This window comes from Mus caroli, chromosome 7 (genome assembly GCF_900094665.2).
Source record: "Mus caroli chromosome 7, CAROLI_EIJ_v1.1, whole genome shotgun sequence".
Lineage (NCBI taxonomy): Eukaryota > Metazoa > Chordata > Mammalia > Rodentia > Muridae > Mus > Mus caroli.
This window is the reverse complement of record NC_034576.1, coordinates 91621678-91641158: the sequence shown is the minus strand read 5'-3', so window position 1 is coordinate 91641158 and position 19481 is coordinate 91621678. Positions and strand designations below refer to the sequence as shown.

Sequence of the window (19481 nt, the reverse complement as noted above, 5' to 3'; positions counted from 1 at the left end):
ATTGCAATAATTAGCAAGAGATTATTATTTGAATTAAAGCAGTAGTTGTGAAGATTGTTTGTTTCTTGAATACAAATGGAGACAGAGACATCAGAGGAATTGTACAGCAAGGGATTCAAGTATGACTTTCAGAGCCTCAAAGAGAACTGGACGGAGATAATTTCATTAGGTTTGACGTGTTACACTCATTGGCAGAAAGTAAGTCAGGATTCTGACCTGTTACAGTTGAGATTAGATTTCTATTAATAAACATATTGCATAGATAGTTGAATGTATGGCCAGAAGTTTCACAGCAAGGTCAGGACTGTCATTAATCTATTTTCTTTTCTATGTAATACTATGAAACTTATGACCCTGCGTCTCAATATCAACACTTGTAGAGAGTAATATACCTAGAGTAATACCTAGAGCCTCGAGCTGAGGTGGATAATTAGAAGTAGAACTCCTAATATGTGGTGTGATCCACACCAGGTTTCCAACAATTTAAATTAGCCCCTTCAGTTATAACAGAAAAGAAGCTACTTCATAAATATTCGCATATTGGAATACCTTAAAAATTCTGAACACTTAGAAATACAGAACTCATATGAATAAGTCATGATTACTTGTGAAGACTTTTGAACTAACCAAAACTAAACTTCTAACTTTTAAATGGAAAAATGTGCTGACACTACTTCCTTCAAATATTTATGTACATGAAAAACACCATTTTAATGTACATATTTCATTCATACCATTTAAATAAGATAAGTATACTTTCTTTTTAATCATGACTATGACTAGACTATGATTATTTGGCTTTGAACTCAATTTTGTTTCCTAAGATTCCACAGCAATGACTCACCATTTTGGTCATTTAACTTAGCACCTACTTGTAGTATTTTTCATGTTCTGTAAGCCTCTGCAATATCTCTAGTGACATTGTAGATTCCTCAAGCCACCAATTCAATTACTCAATCACAGTACTCAGGTTTGCATAGCACATGGATTCTAAGAGGTTCTTACTGTGCGTTCTTAATAGACCTACATAACAGAATGAAACTAGCAATACAGGGACTTCATATAATAAAGTGACTATTTTGATTCATATTTGTGGGAGGGAGCCCCTGCAAGAAAAGAAGTGGACTGAATAAAGAAGGATCACAGATCTTATGTATTTACTTCCTATTTCTTCTATCTTTATCTGTTCATAAAGATCTCAACCGGCCTGTATTTAAGAACTGTACAGGCTCTTTCCATCATTTTAGATCCACTATAAACAATGGCTCGTATTTAATACTCATGGTACTTATCATTTCTTGAATTTATCCATCCAGAATAAACAAGCTATCTGTGATATGTTTAACTAAGCTAAAATGTACAAGAAAATGTGACTCCATTAAAAAGATTTCCTATGTAACCCAAGCTAGTTTTGAATTTGTGATCCTCCTGCTTTACATCTCAAATGCTTGGATCACAAATATACACTGCCTTACCTGGCCTAAATTTAAATATCTCGTGATTCCTTTCATTAAAATTATTAAACAGTAACAATTTTAATTGAAACCATTGTTGCTCTAAAAATAACAAATTAACATCTTAAAATATGTTCACTAGATAATTAATTCAATATATCCAATGAAAAGCAATCTTTGAATTATTAGCATTTGAAATAGTAGTTCTAAGTAACCAGTAAAGCCATTTTAATACATTCCATACAAAAATACCCTCTTGTTTCCAATCTTGATTCTCGAAGGATTTCCAGAGTCCTTTAGAGTACTAATTCCCCCAAAACATATGCCAGAAATGCTCTACTCTGTCTCCAGGAAATTCATGTGATGTATTAAAATCCCAAGGCAAACACGGTAGCATTTTTGGTCAAGCAGATATCAGACCAATTGTGCTAGTTTAATTTTGGAAATTTCTGTCATAGAAAACAAGAATTGTGTGACAAATTAATGCAGACTGGAAATGGGGCTTGTGGGGCAAGTCTGTCTCAAAGAGTTAAGAAATCATTCCGTGACCCAAGGGATATATTTCTAAATTGTAATTTACAAAATCTTTTGTAATTTGAGCTGGGTTTATTTTCCAAATGAATAATTATTTGCTAGAGGATACATCTTTGTGTGTATAGCAAAACCACATGTACCCCAGGCTGGCCTTGAACTTGCTTCATAGTCTAGGATGACCTTTGATGAGCTTTCATCCTTTTGCCTACACAGTGCTAAGATTATTGACAAAGATCACCATGTCTGATTTCAAATAGTGCTGAATAGCAAACCTAGAACTTTATGTATGCTAGGCAAGCACCCTACAAACAGTTACTCAGAAACATATGCGTATTAAGTCACCTGGTGTTAGTACTTTAAAGGACAGAATTTTTAGGTATTTCCTTTGGCTTGAATGCATAATAAAAATTATTTTGACACTAATGATTTGATGACCTAAGAGTCTGAGATTTTCTGGATATACATCTAGTGGCTATTCTATTTATTTTCTTTACATCAAAACACAGATACATACATACAAAGACACAGAAAGAGACCCTCCTATCACCATAAGAGTTAATTATTATTTGGAAACCAGACAGCTATTCTTGATTTTCTTTCACAAATGAAATACTTTTGCCCCTCAGGTACTGTAGTTTTCTGGCCTAAAAGTCATATATAAAGATGGGTTATCTTAAGCTCAGCTAAACATAAGCTTTCATTGATGATGAGTGTAAAGAATTTAGCTTTCCTAGTAGATGAGCTTTAAACAGTCTATGAGTTGCAAAACTATTGCTTTATTTTATCATATAGTGGGAAGCATAAGAATAAACTGGTTAGACAATAGGAGTTAGTGGTCTGATAAATCATAACTCAGCAGATCTTATCTGTATGCCTATCCAAAAAGTTTTATGTGCTTCTCATTTTTATAGCCTAAATAAGCATAGTTTTCCTGTTTCTATGTAATAAGTGTCCATTGTGAGCAATAAAGCTAATGGTGCATATTTCTATATGTACCTGACCATCAATACATAGAGCTATTAATAACACATTATATTGCAAAGGAGAACAAGTTTCTCAACAAGGACTTTGAATCATTTTGTTTTGAACTTCCCCTATACATTAGGGAGAAATCTTTTGGAATCCCCCTCACAATTTAAATACTTGGTCTACATTAGACTGAGGAAGTAACTAAGAAAATCCATCATTCTTCTTGGGAGAGCAATTTTATGCAAGACTGGTAAACTAATTAAAAGTTAAATTTGAATATAAGTATAGGGAACACAGCTAAAAAGTTTATCAGGAAAATACAAACTACAAAAATTACAGAGTTAAGGAATACGATAATCAAACACTTCAAAACACCCAGTATTCTTAAATTCATTATCTCTTCCTTCCAAAATTAGGCATTTTCTTAGCTCTGATATCACAGAATCTAGAAACATGTGGGAAACAGACCCCTGTGCACACCTATGAGAGATTATCTTGATTTTTTTTTAAATGATAAGGGAAGACCCGTGATAACTGCATGTGGGGCCCTCACTAAGACAGAGGAAGCCGAACTGTATAAAATGAAGAAAGCAAGCTGAGCACTAATGTGTATGCATGCATTGTTCACTGCTTTCTGAACATGATGCTTTGGGCTCCTTCTGCCTTAACTTCCCTTCTGTGATTAACTGTGAACTAAAATAAACCCTTTGCTGTCTTATACTGCCTCTGTTAGAACATTTTGTTACAAGTAGAAACTTAAGGAGGACACCCTCCCAAGTAGCATTCTCACTTTCTCTACTTCTTTGCTGACCACAACCACCTAATTAAAATATGGACCAAATAACTCAAGGCAGAGGTTTCTTAAACTTGCACAGTATATCTACAAAGGGATAAACTCACTCTAATACAAGACTCCTCACCAAGTATTATAGGGGAATGAAAAAAAAAATGTCACATGGGACTCAAAGGATGAAGAAGCTTCTATTTACAGAAACAACTGAGGGATTTCCATAAGGCAATTGCATTTTAAATGAATCAAATATTAGCACTACAATGTGTCTAACCAAAGAAAAGATCTCATGGATCTTCAAGATAGAGGGAAAGGAGTAGAGACAATAAACATGGAACCAGACAGGGAATGTCAAGGAGTTAAAACGACTAAAATATAAATATTACCATGCATGGTCATTGGGATGGTTTTCATTTTAGTATCATTGTTAAAGTGCCTGAGGATTAGCTCAGTGGTATATCCCTTGCCTTAGCCTTCACAAGATTCTGAGTTCAATCCCTAGAGCTACAGAAAAAAATATATTGTTAGCAACTGAACTGTGGAGCCCTCTTGCCTACCCAATTCCATAATATTTGAACCTCATATAACACAAGCTAACTGCTTTTAAAAGGTTTTAATTCTTCAGGCCTCACCAATAATAAACAAGGAATTAGTTCTATCATTAATAATTTCTGTGAGGCTGAGACACCAATGGTATTCTTCCAAATCATAAATTCCTTTGTCTCTAAAAAGGACTGGAAAGGTTTGGATGAGGTACAAGATGATGTAACAATATAAAATTACTTTTCATAAGTTATTACTCCATTTAAAATACCACCAACCAACATGATTGAACTCATGGCACCAGCTGCCTATGTAGCCGAGGATGGCCTAGTCGGTCATCAATGGGAGGACAGGCTCTTGGTCCTGTGAAGGCTCTATGCCCCAGTGTAGGAGAATGCCAGGGCTAGGAAGCAAGCTTGGGTAGGTTGGCTTGCAGGGGGATAGGGGAGGAGAGAAGGGGAGGGGGTTGTTGTGGGGAAACCAGGAAAGGAGATGATTTGAAACGTAAATAAAGAAAATATCTAACAAAAAAACTACTGAAAATTCCAAAGAATGTTTTTTTCCAGTTGACCTTTAAACAACTGACATTTTACTCCAAATTATACATATTATACAAATTATACATATTAACATATGCATAAAATTCAGGTCTTCAACTACAGTCACATTTGAATTAGTAACTTTTATTTTATCAACAAATTCAAAAACAACCTGTTTTAGAACCAAATTACTGATACAATATTTGATTAGAAATGTTTCATTATACAAATATTCATTGAACATCGACTATGTACTAAGTACTATGTTAGGATCTTGGGATACAGTTTTGATGAACATATTACTCTTGAATAGAAGAAGAAACATCATAATCTAGGGAAAATACAGACTAATCTGTGATTTAGGAAATAGTGTCTCCTCCTATCCTAATGTAAAATCAAAAGATAGAATGGATGGAATGATACAGGATATATAGGAGTTACCTAAGTAAAACAGATACAGGGGCAATTGTGTGAGCTATTACATAGCAGGAAAGGTAAGCAAATGGGACACTCTGAGATTTCTGCACAGTCTAATGCCATGTGTGGATGATCAAGCTGATGAGCAACAGAAGCCTGATCATGTAAAGCCTTGAAACTCATAGTGAAAAGTTTTGTCTTTAATTCTGAAAATGGTGCTGTTCAGTAGCAAAAGGTCAACCTGAAGAAATCAAAGAAGAACAAAATTCTCACAGGAGCAAATATGAGGATAAAGTGCAGAGCAGAGACTAAAGGAAAGGCCACCCAGAGACTGTCCCACCTGGGGGTTCATCCCATATACAGTTACCAAACCCAGACAATATTGTGGATCCCAACAAGTGCATGCTGGAAGGAGCCTGATATGGCTGTCTCCTGAGAGGCCCTGCCAGAGCCTTACAAATATAGAGGTGGATGTTAGCAGCCAACCATTGGACTGAACACAAGGTCCCTATTAGAGGAGTTAGAGAAGGGACTGAAGGAGTTGAAGGGGTTTGCAACTCCATCTAAGAACTCCCAGGGGCTAAGTCATCAACAAAGGAGTACACATGGCTCCAGCTGCAAATGTAGCAGAGGATGGCCTTGTCATGAATCAATGGAAGAAGAGGTCCTTGGTCCTATGAAGGCTCAATAGATGTCCCAGTGTAGGGAATCGAAGACAGGGAGGTGGAAGTGGGTGTGTGTGTGTTTGAACACCCTCATAGAAGCAGGGGGAGGGAGGATGTGATAGGGTGTTTCCAGGAGTGATGGAAACTGGGAAAGGGCATAATATTTGAAATATAAATAAAAAAAATATCCAATAAAAATCAAAAAATTATGGATAGGAAAAAAAAAGAAACCAAAATAGATGAGGACCCTATATGAGGGTTGGGCTGCTGTAAACTTCAATTTGAGGAGATGAGGAGACGGCCACCAAGCTTTCAGACGGGTGGTGAGCAGTCATAGTTACTCAACAACAACAAAAAAGATCATTACTTTACAAAGTGGAAAAGATGGCATTTCTTAATCTAGGAATGGAAAATCCAAAGAAGAAAAGAAGAGTGCAAATTCAGAACCATTATCCCAATAAATAGTTAAATAATAATCTGAAATCTGAAAATCAAGTCTTAAATTTGAACTTTGCCAAGTTATACAAAAGTATAATGACCTAGAGAAAAGGCTCTTCCATAGATTTAGTATATCTAAATTTTACTTTAAAATAACAGTCACTGTGTCTTTCTGGAAAGTCTACCTCTAGATCATAGAAAAATACATAAAAAGTGTTCACAGGGGCTTGAAAGTCTTGTTCTATCCCTTCCTGAAATGAATTATTAAGAGAAAAAAGCTGTAAGCCTAGTTTAAGACAACTATTCTCAAAAAAGTCTTGATAAATGATAGCTCTAGTTCAAACATAGTGACTGTGTACACACACATACACCCACACACAAATACACACAAACTTAATAAATAACTAATGGGCAAAGATATTGTAGAAAACAAAACCATCAGGAAGAGGGAATTGTAAGGTGAGAATGTGCAATGTCAAGCCTACAGGTGGTTTTAGAGTCAGAGTCTGAGCCACTATCAGAGCATATAGCTCCAAAAAAGAACCGAGATAAGTTGTGAGTACATGAAATGCTGTGCTAATTTAGGCTTCATCCAGCTTTCTCAGGCTTTTTAGTTTCAAACAGTAAAAGAGTGTGGCACAGAAGGGATCCACTTTGTTCCAGCTGCAAGAATATTTTGCAATTACCTCTATCAGTACATGTCACTAGATGTTAGAGGTGGCATGCTTGCACGTCATCATGACACAAAAAAAGTTAACTTTCCTGAGGTCAAGAATCAAGTCATATCTAATTCAATTCCCTTAGCCTGACAAAGAATCCAACCACAGATAGAAATAAGAACCGTTCCTTCTAGCCCTCTTTCCCTCAAATCACTCAGAATTGTTTTATGAAACTGTTCCCCATCATTGTGTCAGAATGGGCCCTGGATGATAGGGCATATTCCATATGTTCACACATTATTTATTTATTTATTTATTTTTATGTTCACACATTTTAAACCAATGTAAGCTTAATAAAGGCTCTATCAAAGGTCTTGACTTATTCCTCCATGTTTTCTACACAATATTGAAAAGTCTCCACTTCTGCTTACTATACACTCCACTTTGCTGTAAGCACACAGCATGTTATTCCACATAGTGATCTGAAAACCTATAATTAGCTAGGATAAAAATGGGGCAACCAATTCCCCTGCAGAGATAGGCCCTTGTTTAAAAGCATTTTGTTTTACTTGACATACTTGTTTTTAAAAGTTAGCTTTTTCTATATATCTACATCTAGTGTCAAAATACTTAACACATAAAATTCATGGGATAATTGTTTTCAACATAAATACTAAGGATACTGAGGAGATGGCCAAATCCAAATCCTTCCTTTGGTTGAGATCACAGCATGAGAAGACTTTGAAAACTATAAAGCAGTCTACCGTGGTGACCCAAGGGAATGAGAAAAGACAGAATAGCTGAGTCTTGCATGTATACTAAAAAGCTGTTCTTGAAGCCGGACCTTGTTAGAGGCAGCTGTCATGTAGAAGACTGCTTCACGAAAGCTTCTCCATAGTGAAGAAGCACTCTTCAAACCATCAGCAAATATGATGTTTTACGCGGCATTTTTGAATATTGAGTTGGGTTGTGTGATGATTAGCAGACTCAGTCAAATTTCATTCATTCATTCATTCATTCATTCATTCATTCATATGTATGTATGCATGTATATATGTAAGTACAGTTACATACATATATATGTATATAACTATACAGGTCAAAAGATTCACAAGTAAGAAAGGTAGGAAAAACTATTATGGATTGCCTACACTGCAGCTCAAGGTAAAGCTATAATATTACAGCTTGTAGAGGCTGAGAGAATATCTTACAAATGTAATATCATAGGCAAATGAAATAATTGCTATTCCATAAGTGGAATACCCACGGTTCAGTAAGATTTTACGACTTGACCAATACCAAGTATTATATTTTTATCATACATAATTCATATTACATTTAGAATGTATCTGAAACACTCTACTATTAAACAAGAGGAAGTAGAATAAAGTTGTTAGAAAGAGTGGGGATGGGCATGTTCATTAGGGTAAGGAGTGGCCTGTTCAATAGCCATATTTTAAATTCTAACACTACCATAGAGCCAGCTATTTTACTAGGAAATTAAATGTCCTTGGACAGTCATAATAACAGGTGTTCGTGTGGCAAATTGCTGGTGTCTGTATCTAGTTTGGATTGTAGTATGAAAATAAGCCTCAAGTATAAATATTTCATTTTCTTTTTCTTTTTTTTTTGTTGGTGTATACAGAAAAGAGGAGTATAAACTCACATCTCAATCAGTGACCAAATGTTCAAAATTTTTTTCATTCATTTATTTCCATTTTCTCTCTAGTAGCCATCTGTAAATCTCCAAAAATTGTAGGAAGAAGACAAGGATTACCTAATAACTAAAGGACAAGAAAGTTGGAGAATAACTTAGAGATATAGTAGAATGATAAAATGTGATCAGAATGTGTTGTATGAAAAAGTCTCTTTTCAGTATAAGAAAAAAATCAGGAAGAAAGCAAAAATTATCTATCAACCAAAGAAAGGGAGAGGGACTTATCCACAAGAACTCACTGTTTGTCATGTGCACAAAGCTGGTAGACTGTATAGCCTAGCTGGTGGGCTGTAGAATCTAGCTGGTGGACTGTAGGACCTAGCTGGTGGACTGTAGAACCTAGCTGGTGGGCTGTAGAACCTAGCTGGTGGGCTGTAGAACCTAGCTGGTGGGCTGTAGAACCTAGCTGGTGGACTGTGGGACCTAGCTGGTGGGCTGTAGAACCTAGGTGGTAGACTGTAGTACCTAGCTGGTGGGCTGTAGAACCTAGCTGGTGGGCTGTAGAACCTAGGTGGTAGACTGTAGTACCTAGCTGGTGGGCTGTAGAACCTAGGTGGTAGACTGTAGAACCTAGCTGGTGGACTGTAGAACCTAGCTGGTGGACTGTAGAACCTAGTATGATTTTAAGTCATACATAAAAGGCACAATCCTGCTTGGTTGTTAACAGCTTCATCTTGGGCCAAGTAATGTAATAATATATTTCACTCTACCAAGAACATCTGAACAGAGTTGACCCAGACTCTTCTTTGTAGTAGACTTTTCTCAGAAATAGGGCATCTTGTTTCACAAGCCCCTAATGTCTTGGGAGTTTCAGAATCAGGCAGGCCAGTTAAAGTGATGATATAAGATATATATCATGGTAAGCCATATACAAATCAGACCTTACATCAGTGAACCAAATGAAACACAATGGATCTATCTATGACAAGAACTACTCTGCAGTAGGCTAATATCCTATAGAGTCAGGGGAAATCCTTGCCCTCTCATCAAGAGCGACAGGCCAGGCCTGAAGATAAAGCTCAATGGGTTAAGTGTTTGCCTAACATGCCCAAGGCCCTTAATGGGATTCCTGATGTTGTATAAGCTGAATATGGTGGCAATCACATGTAACTTCAGCACTTGGGAAGCACAGGAAAGAAGAACAGAAGTTTTAAAATCAACTTTGGCTCCAAGGTGAGTTCAAGGGTAGCCTAGGCTACATTGTCTCAAAACCAAAACAAAATAAAACAAAGGGGAGAAATTAGAGAGGTAGCTCAGCCTTTAGGGACTTTGACAGCAATTGCAGAAGACCTACCTGAGTACAATTCCCAGCACCCACATGGTAGCTCTCAACTCTGTAAATCCCATTCCAGAGGCTGAAGTGCCTTCTTCTTGCCTACATGGGCACTGCACATAGGTGGTGTATAGACATACATGCAGGCAAAACACCCATACACATAAAACTATATTTTACTTTTTAAGTAAAAAGAAAAAGAATTTGAACATTTTCAAAACTCAGTTGACTACTACTCGTTCTTTATAGATACATATCAGAGTTAAGAAAAGGAGAGTGGCGTGCTGTGACTTGAGGGTACTCAAAGGCATACTTAACCTAACTTGAATCTCAGTGGAGAGTGGAGGTTGGATTTCATATCACCTTAGAACCCAGAGGTCTCTAATACAACTTGAAACAATTACGTTACAACCATCCTATCCACCAATTACCTTGCTTTTACCCAAACATCTTTCAACCTCCAACTCAGCAGTTCAGAGCCTTTGAGCTTGAAGTTATCAAAGTGAGCTGAGCATTACCATGGGGTTGGAGGCCGCTCTGTCTGCTGAATGGAGCTCGGATCCTTCAGATTCCCTACTTGTGCAGATTTCTGTGATTATAGCCTTCACCAAAACTTTGGTCTGAAACTGTGGCTTAGGAAAGGATTCCCAAGTGTGGGAGTTAAATTGCTTCTGAGAGCAAGTGTGGAACTCAAACTGCCTTATGCTGCCAAGTGCATGAGACTAAAACTGATGCTGGACTGGCATTTGAGGGCAAGATATATGTGTGATATAAGAACTGCCACTTGTTAGGACTTAGTGTATGTATGGCATGTTCCTCTTGCTTAGTATGTATAAATAAATGTACAAACAGTGGTTACTCCTAGAGTGTAGCACTATTGCCTTTACCTTGCATTATTGTTTATTCTTCTCTCATTTGGAGGGACAAAACACACTCCCTGTTTATAGGTATCAAAAGCTAAACAAAGATATCAGGAATTTATCTGTAATCACACGGTAGTCTTCAGAAGAAGGTATTTCTCTCTAGAGGTGTCTCATTCTGGAAGCTCAGAATCATTACATCTTTCTGTTCTTCCCGTTTAGAAGAGGAAACTAAAACTCACTGACATATAACAAGGCTGAAGACATAATGCTATTTAGACTATAATTATGCTAGTTAAATAATGCTAGCCACAGCTACATCTTTTAAACAGTAAGCTATCTTAAACTGGGGTCCTGAGAAAACTGGTACAGCTGAAAGACATTTCAGACACTAAAACATGCAGTTACAGAGGGCCCAGGCTCACAGCGAAAAGCTCAAAAGGCTCTAATTGATGCAATCTTCGAGCCTCTAATAGCTCATGCTTCTCTCAAACTGCCAAAGACTCCAAACCATGAACCTAGCTACACTAACTAACTTTATCTCAAGACCTGCAAGCTCATGGCTACAGAAGCGCATGCATCTCAAGGCTGTACATGTCCTTTTAGGAATTTTCCTTCTTAGTGCTCATCTCAAGTCATGGCAAAATGTTTCCAGGGAAATGCACTAGTTCAAATGAGCACATCTTTTGAAAAAGAACTGCTTCTTTTAAATCCAGCACTTATCAAGGGCTTCTTGGTGCTGTAGGCCATGAAGAGAGATTAAGTAGGGTTATTTGAGAGGGATCATGGAAAATCTCAATGGAGTTTAAAACTCCAAAGCAAGAAGATTCTTGAGCTATCACTGCCTAGCCATTTGCAGCTTAAAATGCTACTGCTTTGGTGAGTTAGCATCTAGAATGCTAGGCATGCCCAGGTTATAAGCAGCCAAGTAGGACCCAGTATTGAGCACTAACTATAGCCTGCCTCAGTCTTTATTGTGGCTAGGAGCTGGTAGAAGCCGTTAGTCAAACTCTGATTTCATACTTTAGATTTCTCAAAAAATACACCAGGATCAAATCTTAAAGCAAAATCTTAAAGCAAGGAATCTTAAAGCAAACGACATTAACATCACCACAACCTTAGAGAGTCTTGCCTCTAGGGCGGCAGAGGCAAGTGGATCTCTATGAGTTCAAGGCCAGCTTGATCTAGGTTAGCAAAGTTACATGATGGGACCCTGTCTCCGTTTTGTTTTTGTGTGTGTGTTTTTTCTTAATGTTTTCCTAAAAAACATACACAGTCTCCTCTTTGAAATGGAAAGTGAAGAAGAGATAGCCAAGGATAGAAGGAGATGGAAGAGAGATGGGGAAGAGGGAAGTGGAGTGAGAAGAGATAGTTCGTTCTAGATGTATACAAATTTAGCATCTCAAATTTTTCTGACTAAAGAGGCCAATAAGCAGTGAGATGATCGTAGTGAGATTTGAAAGAAACTAAATTCCTAGGGAACGAGAATGGGCCAACAAGAAAGAGTTCACACGAGATAATTCTGCTCCTACTTAAGTTTCCTAGGGGCTTCCCCTCTACACGCGAAGGATGAAAGCCATGTGAGACACTCTGGGCCAAGTCGGGGCTACCTGTGTCCAGAAAAGGACTAGAATGAAAAAAGAATGCGACTAGAGTCTCCTTGTGAGTCCGAGCGACAGCCTGCTCTGCACACAAAGAATCCCAGGAGAAAGTGGTTAGCTTTCTCACAGCCACTGAGAGCCAGCAAAGTTATCTAGAAGTTACAGCTAGAGTGGGGACGACTCTAACAGAAACAACAGCAAAAGAAAAAAAGAAAAAAAAAACGGAAAAAAAAAAAGAAAAGAAAACACTTCTATTTCTTTGAAATCAGGTTTCCAAGCCATTAAGCCAAACTTTCCAAGAGTGGAGCGCTCAGGCGATCCGGATCTCCTGCTTGATTGCACTCAAGGGTCCCGGGGCTGGAACCTACTGAAAAGTCATTTTCCACTCTCCGAACCTTCACCCCCGAACTCCTCACTGGCTCACTCCACCCTCACCCGTTGCGCACTGCTCTGATCGCTCACCCGCAATGTCCCAGAGCTGCAAGCGCACCACCGTCTCTGGGTCCCAGTGGAGCACCTTCAGCGCGAAGTCCACTCCAATGGTGGCCCGGTAGTGCGAGGAGAAGTTTTGGTGCACGTAGCGCTTGATGATGCTGGTCTTGCCCACACCCAGGTCGCCGATCACCAGCAGCTTGTACAGGTGCTCCTTGTGCGGTGTCTGCATCCTGGAGGCCCGCGGGTCTTGCGGAGCCTGGAGCTTGCTCTGGGAAGCACAGCCGGGGCTGGGCACCGGACGGAGACCGGAGCTCTATGTGGGCGCTTAGGCTAGGCGAGCTGGCGCAGGCTAGGGAGCTGGGGCGGAACTCCTCCCCCGGGTTTAATCCTCCTTCCTACTCTGCGGACTCCAAAGTGGGAGGAGACAAGAGCAACTCCTGGGACTGGAAGCTAAAGGACCCGGGACCCCAGTGCTACTTACTGCCTGTCAAGCTGGTATTTGCACAGTGCTTTACGCCTTTCTCAGAGATTTTTCTCTCGCCTTCCGTCCATGACACAAACTTATGTGGATTTTGTTTTCCACGTTCTGCCTGGGAGAGAACTGAGTGTCGAAAAGTACCCAGGTCTTCTGAGGCTATTAGGCCCTGTTGCCACCCACACAGTGTTGTGAAGTTGGGGAGGCCTTGAGAAACACCAAAGCAGTAGGTACTAAGACTTAGGTCTTCTCTGGCCCGTAGAGTTGAAAGAATTTAGGCAAACCCTTTAATCTCCTTTTGCCTGGGCTTCTATAAAGTGGTAATGCTATCTCTTAGTGCCTATTCAACTGTTAATGACCTTAAGTAGAGGCCACCTGAGAGGAAATGCCAAGGGCTTACTTCTCTTTCAGCCTCCACTCCTATCCTAAATTCTCCAAGAGACTGAACAACACACTCGTGGTCTTATCATTGTAAGTAGCGGCCGATGTTTATAAATCTTCTCACATATACCACTGAGTCATCCTGAAAGTCTTAAGAGTATCATTATTTTTCCTCCTTTACAAGTGAGGAGTCCCAAGAACCTTTAGAAACGTAAAGAAAACGCCTATTTCAAATCCAGGTCTTCGGTTTCAACGCCTTCTTTCTTATTCATTCACTTAATCATTCGTTCATAGGTCTCTGCCCTATGCAGATACCCCTGTGCTTGTGGGAATACACAAATAATCAGAGAGCCACGGCTAGATAAATGCATCTGTAAAGTAGGAAAGGGAATATGGAAAGCCTGTGTGTGGTTGAGTGTTTATTTAGGGGAAGGGGCAGAGAAAGTCTCACTGGGCAAGTGAGTATTCCCTGAGGAACTTAAGGCTGTGAGGGAAGGAAGGAGCAGGTCTTTGGGATCAGTATTCTACCTTTACCTGGTGTGCTCAGAGAAGAACTCGGTCCATGTAGTGTTATTTCATCATTGTATTCCTTTATGAAGTGAGGTATTCTGTGTAATTATGAAGGAAGAAAGCAAGATTGAAAACTGTGATCCCAAGATTCCATGTAGTGAGATGATATAAGAGATGAGATTTAAACTGTATAAAAGAGTGAGCAAAAAGGCTGTGATGGCCAAAGTCTTTCTCCTCTGCTCCTCTGAAATTACATACCTTCACTTTCAGCTTCTACCAGCATCTAATAAGCAGAAGAATTCTTTCCTGGGTGGTCACACATGTATAACACCTTGAATTTTGGTTTCCAGAACAAAAAGAAAGTGATAATGTGTGTGTGTGTGTGTTAGATTTAACTAAATGACAGTTCTTAATGGGAAATGACAAGCAAGTTTTAAACTTCATCACAATAGCTGTTTCTTCTTGTGGGATAATTCAGAAGTTTTGCTCATATTGGAACACTATGGGAGAATGTACAGAACCACTATCTTCTGATTTTGTTGAAGTGCTTAGTATCAGGCAAGTGTCATCCACATACGCACTGGGCAGATTATATCTAACAGAAAAGAGAAACACTCTGTCTGCTGACAGTATTGACGAATACTGTATCTTCATTTTCCAGGAAGAGCCCTCAGGAACTAGAAGCACTTACACCTTTTTAGCATCAGCAAAATCAGACCCTTGTCAGATCCAAATCCACACTCCTGTAAATAAGAAACAGCGCGTTGTGGCCAAAAAGCTGAAGGAAGAAACCAGCAGAGATTTGAGATCCAGAGTGGCCCATCCCTCACTACTATAGGTTTCACAACATTTTTGCAGGCCCCAACCTGTTTCCCAAGACTGATACCACCTATGTCATCTTGACTTTAATTTGGTCTCTCCTATTATTGGGACATCAGACATCCAAATATATGGCAGGATAAGACTCAGAGTTTCTGGGGTTAATGTTTATTAAATGGGTGGAGGAGGTCTTTAAGCAAGATAACACAAAATTAAAACTTAAAATGTAGGTCTAGAGCCACGTAAGGAGCCCTAACATGTCTGTCTTGTGACCTCTCTGAAGCAGTAGATGACCCTCTTAGGGACAGTACCTGATCAGAGTTAGCAGGCCCTCTGACTAGGCTGGAATTATGTACAATTTATTTCCAGAGATATTCATTGCAGTCTTATGATAATTCCTCACAGTGGGAAGAAGTTACTGTGAGCTTCTTTTTTAAACCCTTTAGACTTAAGAAGCGCAGTAAGCAATGACTAGCAGCCCAGTGAGACCTAACTAGGTCCCTGAACTTGTAATGGAACCTTCTCAGTATCCATCCATATTTGCATCAGGGAAACAGGTTTTTCCCAGTGACTCTACAAACATCTCTGGCACTCTTTTCAGGCTCTCCCTATGTTCCTATTACCAAATCACAACACACCCTTTCCCCAGCAACAGAAAGGCAGATGACACAAGTCATAAAGGTGTGAACCTGCAAAGTTCTCCCAGTTCAAGGCCTTCACAATATCCCAGAAAGCACATGAGGCAGCTATCTCTGTCTCCATGCTTTCCAGGGTGGAGACAAAAGCTTTCATTTATTAAGTGGAGAAACTAATTAAAATGATTGGAAATTGCTTTGCAAATATAAACTTGAAAGGCCAATTCCTTTTGCTTCTCTCTGGGGTTGCCAAATTAGATGAGCCTCTGAAAAGTTACTTTATTTGCTTTTGCCATTAAAAGAACCACAGGGAGTTAGTGGTTAGCTTATGTGAGCTCTTAATTATTGCATCAAAGAAATACTTAAAGAACTGCAAGACAGAGTCAGTCCCAAAGGCTTTGTTGCAGGAAAGGTAAGCTAATTTTTCTTAGATTAATATAAGGAAGATATCATCAAGAAGATGGGCTATTGGAAGGTTAAAAATATGGGCTTTTTGCCACCCCCCTCCAAAAAAAGAAAGAAAAAACAAAAACCTTTGAAGAAATGACCACAGAATTTATTATACAAAACTGGCCCTCTTGAGAACAGAAAGGGACATTACTAATAATCACACCAAATAAAAGGAATGAGCCAAAGCTTTCTTCAAGCCTATTCCTTCCTGAGGCAAAAACAGAGAGTTAGAGATCTCAAATGACACCTGCATTTAACAGTGGCATCCGAAATTTTCCTAAAGCACAATTTCAACAAATAAAGCTGCCAAGTTAAGGCTGCAGCAGGGCTTTGCTCTGTTATCTTCAAAGAGTTCCCCTTTGTCCTCTAGGCTCATCAGAAACCTGTTCCTCTCAAGCCTGCTCCCACTTGTAATGGGCGTTGGTTACATCCAGGATTGATTCAGGAATGCGGCAATCATCCACAAGTACACATTAACATTTAGATTATTTGGAAAGAGGCCCAGGTGGATTTAGTGTGGAGAGTTCTTGAAATGAACACATGTCGGTTGGTAAGAATTCTGATGTTGCAATATTTTTCCTCCAAAAGTTTATTTAAAAAAAAAAAAAGCAATTATCAGCAGAAACTAAGTGCAGCTGAAGCTTTGAACTCTCCTTTAGTCTACATCAGGAAAACCTGATTCAGCCCTGAACCATTTGGCCATAGGTTAATTGAAAGATAGAATTATGTTCGTAACTGCTTTTATTAAGGTTGCATCAGACAGATGTGTCAGACTTGGAGCTCCTGTTTCTTCTAATCTGCCCAACATAGATGAGGAGACACGAGCAATGGAATAGCTGAAGAGCAAGGATATGTGAAGCAGAGCCATCAAAACATTCTAAATGTAGTCAAATTTAATGTTCCTTATGATATATGTATTCTATATTTAGCTGAATTTATTGAAATCTCACAATTATGCTATAGCAAGTACCTTCTCTTTATTTGGGCAAAATAGGCATTAAGTAGTTTACACAATCACCCCACAATCACAGAAATAAAAGAACTTGAATTTCATTCAATAGCTCCAACATTTGTTTCTTTTGGTATGTACTGCACTCCTTGACGTCTGACAAAATATAGATCAAAATTTCTTCTCCAGATATTTTTGTGCTGTACTATCACATATTCAGGCTATACAGGAAACTAAAAGGTTGGTTCTATTTTTAGGACACAAAGTCTTATCACTTAATGGTAAAAGTATAAATTCTACAATCATCCAATAAATAGAAATAACATTTTTATTTGAGTCGTGATCCAATCACACACACACACACACAGTCACATCATGTGCCAAGGTATCTTTTTCTGTTGATCCAAGAGAAAGCAGTAATACTATGATACTGAGGGTGTCCAGGGTTGAGTGAGTCCCCAGTCTGTGAAAGTTATGATGTAAGAACTCATGCAGTATAGCCAGAGGATGAAATTATGACAGAAAATTATTGACATACTATTAAAAGTATTTATATGCAAAACACTGCAATAGATAGTTTTATGGATCTCACATCTATCTAAAAGAATAGGAAAGATACAAGCACCTACCATCAAAATACACCCATTCTGATTAAATACACCCATTCTGATTAAAGTATCAGTATGAGCCTCTACCTACTCTGTGACCAACTTCCGAAGCTCTTCTCCATCCATCTAGGTTTTTTGCTATTTTCACTCCTTTGGATCCTTACTCTACTTAAACTCATTCACTCTGCTGCAATATACCAAATTAATCTAAAGATTAAATTTTCATTCAGGTTCTACTACTACCCAGTTGAAAGACCTTATTCACTTAATTCTGTAACTATGTCTCCTCCTATGTACAATCCAAACAGTAATACATTTTACCTGATAAGTTCTTTGAGAAGACTAAATCAAAATAATGCAATAAAGCATTTTGTATAATTCTTGGACCAGGATATGCACTGAAGAAAAAAAAAAAGATAAACTAACATGTTGGCTGATGAGTTCTACCACCGCATTTTAAACCCCAGTGTTACTCTTGTATGTCATTGCTGTTTGTAACTCTAGTTACAAATGGCTGGTGGGCATTTCTGCCAGGTTTCCTGGCAGGCGTTTTAACTGCAACATGGGCAAAACTGAATTCCTTATCTAACCTAACAGATATGTTCCTTTTCCTGTGCTCATGAATTTTGGTCTGTGGTTGTAACCTAACATCATTGACCAAGCCTGGAAAGTCAGCCACATTTGACTCCTCCCTCTGGATTGCCAACATCTATCAGCTGATCCTCTGAGTCTATCACAGGCCAGTTCCTGAAAGTGTTTCCTCTACACCACAGAAGTGGTTTGAGAAGATAAAGGTGAATGGTTATTAAATATTATTGGATTACATGAAGGAAAGAGTGATGCAAGGAAAAACAATCCGTGTGCACACACATTTCTCTGTGTGTGCATGTGGCTACATGTGTGTCTACACATGTTTGTGTGTTTGTGTATGTGTGACTGTGTATGCTTGTATTCATGTTTGTATATCTGTGTGTGAGTTTGGAAACAAGACAAATGACAGATGGAAAGCAGAAACTTACAATTAAGAAAGGAAAAATGAAATATATTTTACATACATGAATTCCCACTGAATTATTTTAAAACAGCTCCACAGATAAAAGTAAAGATATGAACAAATTATTCGGTACAGAGGAAAAACAAAAATCCAGTAATATAAAAAATATTTACTAGCAATTTAAAGTATGAAAATTAAACAATCTGTAGATATCAACAATGCACTGAAAGATGTTCACAATATTTTCATCATAAAATTTGTTTTAAAATTGGAAAAAAAATCAAATTTATAAACTATAATCACCAGTTACAAAGAAAGCACATACTTTCAAATTTTTTCCTTTCTATTAATTTATTTACTTTACATCCTGCTACATCTTGCTCTCTCCTCCCAGTCCCTCCCTCACCCTTCTACACCCTACTTTGTCCTCAGAAAAGAAGAGGCCTTCCATGGATATCAAGTAACCTTGACATACCAAGTTGTAGTAAGACTAGGAGCATCTTCTCCTATTGGTTAGACAAGGTAGCCCAGTTAGGGAAAAGGATGTAATGGCAAATAACAGAGTCAGAGACAGCCCCTGCACCTGTGTTAGGAATCATAAAGGCAGGAAGATCTAGACCCACAACTGTTACATACGTGTAGAGGAATAGGTCCTTTTTATGCATACTCTCTGTTTGACAGTTCAGTCTCCGTGGGCCCCTATTGGCCTAGGTTAGTTGATTCTGTATGTTTTCCTCTGGTGTCCTTGACTTCTCTGGATCCCTCG

General features: G+C 38.5%; 1 protein-coding gene across 2 annotated transcripts in view; it reads right to left on the bottom strand.

Moving 5' to 3' along the window:
* Positions 1–13253, bottom strand: part of Rab38 (RAB38, member RAS oncogene family) — a 67253-nt gene extending 54000 nt beyond the window's left edge. Inside the window, exon 1 of one of the 2 annotated variants that reach the window (XM_021168234.1) lies at positions 12922–13253. In XM_021168234.1, the coding sequence (XP_021023893.1) occupies positions 12922–13123 (202 nt within the window). In that variant the 5' untranslated portion in view covers positions 13124–13253. The remainder of the gene's footprint in view (positions 1–12921) is intronic. The other variant, XM_029479174.1, reaches the window with a different exon arrangement.
* Positions 13254–19481: the final 6228 nt, after the last annotated feature.